General features: G+C 38.1%; 1 protein-coding gene and 1 pseudogene across 1 annotated transcript in view; one reads left to right on the top strand and one right to left on the bottom strand.

The window, feature by feature from the left end:
- Nucleotides 1–11,117, bottom strand: part of TRIP4 (thyroid hormone receptor interactor 4) — a 100,579-nt gene that overhangs the window by 54,658 nt on the left and 34,804 nt on the right. Inside the window, exon 10 of the mRNA XM_006899625.1 lies at nucleotides 6,178–6,302. Coding sequence (XP_006899687.1) covers nucleotides 6,178–6,302 — 125 coding nt within the window. The remainder of the gene's footprint in view (nucleotides 1–6,177; nucleotides 6,303–11,117) is intronic.
- On the top strand, nucleotides 263–2,010 carry LOC102868069 (annotated as a pseudogene).

Below are 11,117 nucleotides of genomic sequence, written 5' to 3'. Positions count from 1 at the left end.
ACTCGACGGCACATAACAGCAACAACAACAACATGGGTAATCACTATGCTAGAAATGTGATCTTCTTCTAAAAACAAGGGTAGCGGTCAACTGCTCTGATCCATGAGCCACCTTGGCAATGGTTGCAAAACAACAGCACATGATATCAGACCTCTTTCCATCTTCTGAAGCGGTGGTCACGGCAGTACAGGAATAATGTACATGTGGCCTTGGGCATGAAGTGATTGGGCCCTTGTTGATGTTAACATAGCATTGGGGACTGATGTGGGAACATGGACCTGAAGAAAGCAATGTGAATATTGGAGCCACTGCTTCTGAGAAAAGTAGCAGCTCTGAGTCTCTAAGTGACAAAGGTTCTGAATTGAAGAAAAGTTTTGATGCTGTGGGATTTGACATTCTTAAGGTTACACCAGAAGAATATGTGGGTCAGATCACACTAATGGATGTCCCAGTATTTAAAGCTATCTAACCAGACAACTTTCCAGTTGTGAATAGAATAATAGAGATATACAGTTCTACACCAAATGTATTTGCTTCAGAAGAAGATTTAACCATGTAAGCTTTGGGTTGTTAGAGTGATTCTTCATGCTCAGACATTAAAAATTATGGCAGAAGTTTTGAGCCACTATATTAAAACTGCTAAGAAACTGAGCTGAATAAACCTCCATGCACTTATGGCAGTGGTTTATGGCTTACAAAGTGACTCAATTTTCAGATTGACTAAAACATGTGCATTATTAAGTAAAAAAGACAAAACAACTTTTGAAACATTAGAATATATAATGCGTAAAGAAGATAACTACAAAATACTCAGAGATTATAAAAGTAGTTTAAAGATGACACCTTGCATTCCCTATTTTGGTATCTGTCAGATTTAACATATATTGATTCATCATACCCATCAACCAGTAGAATTCCAGAAAATGAGCAGAGATCAAATTGGATGAATAACATCCTTAGAATAATTTCTGATTTACATTAGTCCTGTGAATATGATATTCCCATGTTGCCTCATGTCCAAAAATATCTGCTCTGTTCAGTATATAGAAGAATCGCAAAAGTTTGTGGAAAATGATAATTACAAGCTTTCATTAAAGATAGAACCAGAGACAAGCACACCACATTCTGCTGCACCCAGGGAAGACTTATTAGGTCCTGAAATAGGAGCATCTCCACAGAGTGGGAGAAAAAGTGTGGCCGCTGAAGAAGCCTTGCAACCACAGACACACCCATCCCCTCGGAATCTGATCCCACATGGACAATAGAAGTGCCATAGTCTGGATTACAATTTTATTCATAAAATGAACACAGAAGAGTTTAAGAGTGCCATGTTCCCAAATGCAGGCCCCCAACGTCTACTAGATGACAGCATCATGAAGTCCCACGTACCATCTAGGGGCCACGAAGAGTACATACACTACTCTTCCCAGTGGGATATCAATAGGTAGCAGTGATGGTTATGAACTAAGTGAAGAGACCTCATGGCCTGCTTTTGAAAGGAAAAGATTATACTATTCTCTCGGCTCAAGAGTGACAAGAATAGCACAAATGGCTATCGAAGCCACATGAAGGCCAGCAGTTCTGCTGAATCAAAAGACCTGGCAGCATATTTATACCCAGGAGCCCTTAGTATTCAAGATGTTCTCAGGAGAAAAACTTTGTTAAAAGAAGGCAAAAAGCCAATAATAGCATCTTGGACAAAATATTGGGCAGCGTTGTTGTGGGACCCAGCTTTTTTACTATGCTGCCAAATCTCTAAAGGCTACAGGAAGAAAATATTTCAAATCTACGTCAAATAAGACCATGTCTGTGGTAGTATGGATGGTGATAATGGCTGATTATACAGAACATCCAGATCTCTTCTTGCTGACTAACTCTGAGAAAGGAAATTCATACAAGTTTGAAGCTGGCAATCAGATGAATGCAATGATGCTGTGGTTTAAGCATTTGAATGCAGCCTGCGAAAAAAACAAACAACAGGTTCAGACAAACTTGATGACGTTTGGGTAAAAATCTAAGAAAGAAGAAAGGTGACCTACTGCTCCAAAGCAGGAGTGAGGCCATGTCAGGAAAATGCAAGCTGGTTTCAGGATGGAGCCTGGAGGTTCCAGCTCAGCCTCTGGAGTTCTGAACCAAAAAGCACTAATTTCAGGGAAAGAAGTGAGAACAAACCAGAGTTGTAAAACAAACTGCTATGGACCAGGCTTATCTCTGAACTGACCTGTGGAAACCACTGACTTCCAAGAATGAAAGGAGAACCAACAGGAAAAAAACAAATAGTGTGTGTGAATCCTCTGGCAGTTCTGTGCTTGAGACAGATCATAGTTTACACTTCTGTTAACTTTGAACGAATTTTTTGGAGGGGGAGAATCATCTTTTCTTTTTTGTGAGAAAAATTTGTATTTAGAATTAGTCAGCTGGACTCCGTTTAGATGATTCCAATTTTCCTGGCAACATCCAAAGCACCATAGTCAGGCGCAAGTTGAACATAGGCCTTCTTCTCTCCACCAGGCCTAATCAAAGTGTTGACCTTAGCCACATCAATGTCATAGAGCTTCTTTACAGCTCATTTAATTTGGTGCTTGTTGTCCTTGACATCCACAATAAACACTTGTTATCTTCTATATTCTTCATGGCTGACTCAGTGGTCAGGGGAAATTTGATGATGGCATAGTGATCAAACGTATTTCTCCTGGGGTGTTCTTCCAGGTATATCTGGGCTGCCTTCAGTGTCCCAGGATCTTAGGCTGCTGGAAGGTGGGTGACTTGCAGATATTCTTTTTTTCTTTTGGCTGTGCCCTTTGGGACTGTCTTCTTGGCCTGTAACGCCTTTGCTTGGGCTTCAGTTTTGGGAGGGGCAGGGGTTTCCTTCTTTGCTTTTGGCACCATCTTCTTAGAAAGGCAACTTACCTTTTTTTAGATATACTTTTAAAAGGAGAAGGGAAAAAAAAGACTCAAACAAAAATCCTTTCTTAGGGGCTACATTGAGAGCTGGGTTGAAACTGAGGTGTGAACCTACTTGAACTCTGCAGGGCTTATAACCAACCAGCAGCCTACCTGAAAGGTGTGTCCTGCTTCCATTGCTCAGGAACGAGGCTCGTCCTCCCACAGCTCAAGTGTGGGAATTAGAAATGTTAATAATGTGAGTTGTTGGAGTTTGGAAAAATACTAAAAAAATAAAAACAAGGGTGGCATAGTAAACAAATCTCTTCACCTACTGAGTTGAAAACAGGGATGCTTTGATTATATGTTCCTCTCCATATTCCTGGCAATTATTCAGTATCACAAATCGAGTTTTTGAACAGCTTACTACATACATAGACACATCTCTTCTAAGTGTCCGATTCCATTGCTTTGGCCTATAGTTTTTGTCATTTCAGTTAGGGTTCTAAATAAACTAAAGATTAGAATTTTGAGCTTGTTCTCATTTCACTTTGTCAGCCATTAATTGGTTCAAACTGGTTCAAAGTTCTGCACTGAAAAGCTATTTATAATCCGCCACTAAATAAATGTTGTTGCTGTTGCTGTTAGGTGCTTTTAAGTTGCTTACAATGCATAGCAACCCTATGAATGCCAGGTCTGAACCTTGTTCTATCCTGTGTCATTCTCATCATCTCTGTTATACTTGAGACCACTGATACACTTTGTCAATCCATCTTGTTGAGGGTAGTCTTCTCCTTTGCTAACCTTCCCAAGCATGATGTTATTTTCCAAGGACTGGCCTCTTCTAACATTATGCCTAAAGATGGAGACAAAGTTTCACCATCCTTGCCTTCAAGGAGCACCACGGCTGCATCTTCTCCAAGGCATATTTGTTCATTCTTTTGGCAGTCCATGGGACATTCAGTACTCTCTTCCATCACCAGAACAAAAAAGTATTACTTATTCTTCTGTTAACCATACTCACTGTCCAACTTCCAGATGTACAGCAAGTAATGGAGAAGGCCATGGCTTCAATCAAGCAAATCTTCATCTTCAAATTGATATCACTGCTCTTCAGTACTCTGGAGAAGTTGCTGACAGATTTTCTCATGCAATTAAGTTTTTAATTTCTTTACTGTTAGTGATTGTGGCTCCAAGTAAGATGAAATCACTGATGACTTCAATCTTGGATTGACATAGTGACTGCAGCAATGGGCTCAAGTATATCGGAGATGATGAGAATGGCACAGGATAGGCAAGAATTTAGGTCTGTTCTTGTTCATAGGGTATCTATGAGTTGTACTCAACTTGACGGCACCTAAAGTAATATGATGCTGCCTTTTATGCCTACTGGCCTGGTGGTAAGATTTTTGTTTTCTTGAAGCTGATATGTAGTGTACATATATATGTAATTTGCACTTTAATATTTCAGTGTGTCGTGTCAGAAACTTTGAAAATTGACTTCTTCTATCCATTATATTAGCCCCCACTGGGGGCATGGTCTTCAGTCATCTTAACTGAGTATGCATGGTTTTACAAATCATCAACAGCTGTGGCACCAGCATAAGAGAGCACTTTTCACACTGTGAACAACAGTGGTAGAGAGAGGATGAAGAGACTGTGGCAATGCTACGAAGAGACTGTGGCAAGGTATAACCAGAGGAACCCTAGAGATGGTGCCACAGTTAAAAGTTTTGCTCGCTGGATGACTGAAGGGAAAGCTGACTTGTAACTGCTCTAAGATAATGTTTGTTGGATGACTATGGAAACCAGAAGTGCATCTGTGCTGCTGAACTGAACCTGGGCTTTCACTAAATGAGGAACTGTGACTTGTTAATCTGGTCTAGGGCTGCTGGACTAAACCTGGACTTGCACTAGGTGATACTCTTTGTCTCCCCTACTCCCCAACCTATTTTCCTAATAAATCCCACAATTGTGAGTAAAGTCACAACAAACACTGGACCCAGTGATTAGTAGAAATAGATACAGGAACATGAGGCCTGGCATGTCTGATCATGCAGCTATTTGTTTAGTACTATGGATATTACTGATAGGGACAGTTCCTCTTTATGAAGCAGGTTGAAATCAGTCTCAGACAGACACCCTCACGTTATATCTGCTTCTTAGACAGAGCTCTATCGAGTGAATATGACATCCAGCATTACAGACACTACAGACATGATGGTTGAGAGTATAATCCATACTAAAGGCAGGAATCTGTGATCTTCCACACTAAGTGTTTCAAATCATCTTCACTATCAGTAATCAAGCTGTACCTGCATAATGCAGGTTGTTTGTTGATGAGTCTTCCTCCAATCCTAACGTCACATTCTTCTTTATAAAGTTCAGCCTCCTGAATGATCTATTCCACATACAGATTGGAAAAGTATAAAGAAAGGATATATCCTTGATGCAGTCCTTTTTTTATTTTTATTTTTCTTTGCACACAATAAGCAGCTTTCTTTGAGATCAGATAGGCCAGCCCTTCTGCCTCCCACAGTACTGGTGACATCGCCTGCAGGCTCAGACATCAGCAACCTATTCACAATGAGGGAAGACAAATATAATCAGCTCCTTGACTTTTGAACCGTGCAGTATTCCCTTGTTTTGTCCAAAGAACCACTTCTTGGTCTGGCTATAAGTTTCAGTTTCACATGAGAACAATAAATGTTTTGGTATAACACAGACAGAAATCCTCTTGATAAAATTGTCAAAATTCATCTGACATCAGCAGTTCCCTAGTTGTCACAGCCTCTTTAATTCAGCTTGAATTCCTAGCAGTTCTCTGTCACTGTACTGTTTTGGTTGTTTTTTAATAATCTTCAGCAAGATTTTAATAGACTCCTAATATTAATGACAATGTTTGCTAACTTCCACATTCTGTTGGTTTGTCTCTTTTTCGGATTGAGAACAAATAGGATTTTTTTCTAGTCAGTTGGCCAAGTAGCTGTATTCTATATTTGTCGGCAAATACTGGTGTGCACATGCAGGGCTGCATCTGTTTGTTGAAACATGTCAATTGTTATTCCCTCAATTCCTGGGTTCATTTTCTTTCTTTCTCTTTTTTTTTGTTTTTTGTTAATACCATCAGTGCAGCTTGAAATTCCACTGGTTCTAGATCATATTTTATTCCCTGAAAAAGCTTAAAACTATTTCAGCCAAGAAAAAGCTGTAAGAAGGACAAAGTGAAAGAAGATGAAAGTCAGTGGCATCTCTCCATAAAGTAGGAACGAAAGGAGACTATATAGTTTTTACCTTTCCCACGAAGAAGACGATAGGTAGCCTGGAGTTCTGAGACTTCTTGAGAGGAAGGTTTTTTGGCTGTGGCTGCTATCCAGAGTCGTCCTCTGTGGGGAGTATACCAGGTTCTTCCTTCCACCCTTAAAACAAATACAAATTTAGCATGAAAAGTCTAAATTTTAGTTTCCTGTCGTATCACAGACTATACAAACCCTACAGGATAAATGATCCAGTAGGAACAAGAGATCTATAAATGATACCTTAACCAGGAGGAATATCTTCTATGAAAAATACACTTTTTCTCACTATACCCTTCACTTGAGAATGAACCCTGTTTTCTGATTTCTCCTATTATTAGAACAAAGACAGATCAACTTCTCAATATTTTTTACCTGATTCCTCTACTCTAACCTTTAGTGCTCACAGTTCAAATACAATTCTTTCAAAACAACCATGTTGTCCTACTTAACTGACAATCTCTTTCTTTGAGTCAAATACTATTTTTTTAAAATTTTATTAATTTTTGTGCATGTACTGTCAAATCAGATCTGACTGGTACAGGAGGAAACTGTCCCTTCTTCTCCGGCAGAGCATCTGGTGGATTCGAACTGTGTACCTTTGGGATTGCAGTACAGCTTCTTGCCACTAGGCCACCAGAGCTCCCCTCAAATACTAATTTTTTAAGTGTAAGATTTATTGATTACTTGTTCTCCAAACTGATAGAAAAATATCAAACACCAATTACTTCCCTAACATTGTACCTTCATAATTACTATCTTAGAAAATATTAAAGAGGAAGTTACAGCAAAGCTTCCCAAATAAGATAAAGGATAAAGACAAGACTTGTGATCTACTTCCAAGTCAGCTAGTGAAAACCCTATAGATGACCACAGTAGGACTTGAAAGCAATCATGAGGAAGATCAGGACCTGACAACTATTTGTTTCATGGTGTCAGGTGCCTAAATGCGCTAATTAGGAGAATAAAAATATTATCTTCTCTTCTTTAAACTGCAACCACAATTATTTGTATATTCTAAGTATGCTGTATTAGGCCATATTTTTTTGTGGAGGAGACCAAGTGGTGTGATGGTCAAAGCTTTATACTGCTTAATCAAACCCACCAGAAATTCCATTAGAAAGATGTGGCAGTCTGCTTTATAGTTTTGGAAAGCATATGGAACAATTTCAGCCTGCTTTATGGGTTTCAATCGGTCAAAACTGACTTGATGGCACTGGGTTTTATTTTTTGTGTATGTGGACAATAACATTGATTAACTTCATAGTTTTTTCAAGTGGAAAAACTGAACACATTCAAGAGAATTTAATTAATTTGATACTCTCAAAGGTTACCAGAAGATTTTTGTCTTTTTATTCACTTACTCATTGGTGTGAAGTCAGAATCTACTCATATCTGACCCTGCACTGTAAATCACACAGGAGATTACCCTACAGAGCCACTCATAGATTCAAATGGCCAGAAACTGTGACCTTTGGGTTGGAAGCACAACTCCCTATAGATTAGGCCAACAGAACTCCCATTTTTAGCCCCTCTCTTTTATTCCCCACCAAGTAAAAATGCTTTGATATACTGTTTGTATAAGCTTTTATATCTATATCTCTATATCTGTTAACTATCTCTATATCTATCTACCTACCTACCTATCTACTTAAGCAGGAGTGGCATCCACTTCCTAAACAACATGCCTCTGGAAACTCTATGACTTTTGAGAAACAACAATAGTTATAAAAAGCTTCAGGCCTTTTGTTCATAAGATCGCTATGAGTCATGCTAGACGGCAATCAACAACAACAACATATCTATCTGTCTGTACACATATAATGTAGAGAGCTCTAGTAGCCTAGTGGTAAGAAACTGCGCTGCAATCCCAAAGACACATGGTTCAAACCCACTAGCTGCTCCGTGGGAAAAGGATAGGTAATTTCCCCCCATAAGATGACTGTCCCTGAAAACTCCCTGAAGTGTCAGTTCTACTTGACGGTACACAACATCAACATACTGTCATAGAGAGTTCTAAAGTTGAAATCCATACTGAGCTGTGCTGCTAATGCGAAGGCTGTGTCTCTCCAGTAAATCAAATCCACCTGGAACTACTTGGGAGAAAGATGGGCAATCTCCTCCCTCTACAATTTACAGCCTTGGATGTACGGTGGATATAAGACTTAACTGTACTGACTCTGAGCTGAGATTGTTATGAAAGGAACCATGGTGGCTTGTGCGTAGTATATCAGGTTGCTAACCAAAAGGTCAACTGTTTGACTCCAGCAGACACTTTATGGGAGAAAGATGGACATTTTCATCCTGCAAAGAATTAGAACCTCTGAAACTAGGAGGGCTGTCATGAGTTTGAGTGAATAATGACAGCGGATTTGGGTTTGGGTATACTGTTCTTAGAATGAGAGGCAGTGTTGTGAATTTATCAAATTCTTCCCCGCTCCCCCCTCCCCATATCAGTGAAGTAGAAGATTACCAAGCTGACAGCAAGTGCTCAATTAATGGGAAGGGAATCAATCAGTACATGTCTGCCTTCTACACCAACTAACCTGAAGGGCAACTGGCAAAATAATCCTATACATGTAGCAGAACCCTCACTTTATTTCTGCAGGATTAGTGATTGTGGGCTTGATGCTGTGCTATTCACTCTGCTCTTTTAAGAGAGAAAATATGAGTAACACAGATTCAAAACAGGACAAGAAAAATGTAAACATTCTGATTTCCTCAGCAGAAGGCAAACTGGTTACTTTCTACTTTGGAAAAGGAAGACATGTGAACTGTAGAGAATGAAATGAGAAAAACAGACATCTGAGGCCTAGCTGCCCTGGGGCTGAAGCAGATGGCTGTGCACTTGTTCTTATGGCACTGAGCACACAGACAAGAAACAATTAAGAGCCAGAGTAAGAAAGTCTGACCTTCAAGAGAGGATATAAAAGGCAGGGTACACTAATGAGGGAGTGGAACGACAGCTAAGAGTGAAACCACCAAAGTAGAAATGATTGTCCCTAAATCTGATCATTTTCTTCTCAGGTAAGTAGTGAAATGACTGAAGCTATACAGCAGAGTAGAAACTGCACTTTGAAAATATGAACTCTAGTTCTAGCTCTGTTACTAATTTGTGACACATTTCACACAATTACTACTGTTTAAAATATGGTGATTTGAGTGAAGGTTTAAAAAGAAAATTGATACAACCACTGCTTTGAAAATTGGAACATTTTATGCACACCCATAATTATCATGGCTTTGTTCACAATAGCAAGGAGTTAAAAACAACCTAAGTGCCCATGAACAAAAAAATGGATAGAGAATACTATGCTGCATTGAAAAACAAGGAACTCATGCAATATTATTAAAAATGGGTGACCCTGGAGGACATTATTCTGAGCAAAGTATCTCAGTCACAAAAGGACAAATACTGCATGGTGCCACTGTTGTAAAACACAATTGGCCTCGGGGCTGGGGTGGAACTGACAAAGATGGTTTCAATAATGTATACTGCACTGAAACAGATGAGGGAGAAAACTGTTTAAAAGGGATATGTTATTAGGTATTTTTGTCATGACAGGAGTTCAGAGCAAAGGCTGCACAGTGGAGTGGATCTGGGGGAAGGGATTGTAAAACAATGAAAGAACTTTTCTTTTACTTTTCCAAGAGGGTAGTGTAGTAGGGGGGAGGGATGGGAGGTGAATAAAGAGCAACAATGAATGAATGGAAATGCAAAGTCTGTAAATTTATATTGAAATTAATAATAAATTTAAAAAGAAAAAGAAAACTGGAACATTTTACTTAAATACAAGGCATTATTGCTTTATGAGTTAGGATACTGCTAGGCATATACAATTTTAGTAGATAAAGTAAAAAGGAAAAATGATATGTTGTAGTGAAAAGTAAAAATTCCCCACAAACCTAAGTATGTATTGTTGTTGTTGCTGTTGTTAAGTACCATCGAGTCAAGTATGACTCATAGAGACCCTATGAACAAAAAGATCTATAAATGTACTCATTTCTCTAATATTCATAGTTTCCAAAGGCCTGTAAGTATGTAGTAGAATTGAATAATATAATAATTAAGCATAAAGGAACATAAATAAGCACTTTAAGATACTGTTTCTAGGTTGTGGGATTACGGATCAGAATTCTTATTTTGGTTTTTGTTATTTTCTAAATTTTTATTTATGAAAGGCAAAAATGTCTTATAAAAATTAATTGTGAAGAAGCATATAAAATCAAGAAATAGTCACTTATTAATAGGCAGAACAATTCAACACTATAACATTTTCTATTTAATCTCCATCTTTTAGTAGAAAAAGAATTTGTGGTTTAGAAAATATTTTTCTACGGTTCGAATCCACCAGATGCTCTGCCGGGGAAGGAGGGACAATCTCCTCCTGTACTAGTCAGATCTGATTTGACGGTACATGCACACAAAAATAATAAAATAAAATAAAAAAAAAGAAAATATTTTTCTTAACGTGGTTATGCATTAACAGACAGAAATATAGATGAAAAATTAAATCAGAGCTTAATGTCTCAATAAAATTAACAAATAAGGTATAAAAATTTTAAACTTCAAATAAAAGCTCATTGTTAAAGTAGCTTAATAGTAAAAAAAATGTAGCTGAATAGTATATCACAAAAGTAAAGCCAACAGAAATTTATTCAATCGATTTGTTTCCAAAGATTTTTAAAATTTTTATTAATTTTAATGAACATTTACAGAGACTTTGGATTTACATTCATTCATTGTTGCACTATGTTTCCAAAGATTTTTTAAAAGTGATTTTAAATCTATTTTTTATATCTCATACTTTTATTCTTTATAACCTGAAGAAGCGAAGACCAAAATGGATGTCAGAAGATACTCTGAAAATTGCACTGGAGCGCAGAGAAGCCAAAGCACAAGGAAGAATTCAAGATACTAAAGAGTTGAATAGAAGA

This window comes from Elephantulus edwardii, unplaced genomic scaffold, assembly GCF_000299155.1.
Source record: "Elephantulus edwardii isolate Elephantulus edwardi_28Jun2011 unplaced genomic scaffold, EleEdw1.0 scaffold00263, whole genome shotgun sequence".
NCBI classification, from domain to species: Eukaryota; Metazoa; Chordata; class Mammalia; order Macroscelidea; family Macroscelididae; genus Elephantulus; species Elephantulus edwardii.
Note: the sequence above shows the minus strand (reverse complement) of the source record. Positions and strands in the feature narration are given on the sequence as shown.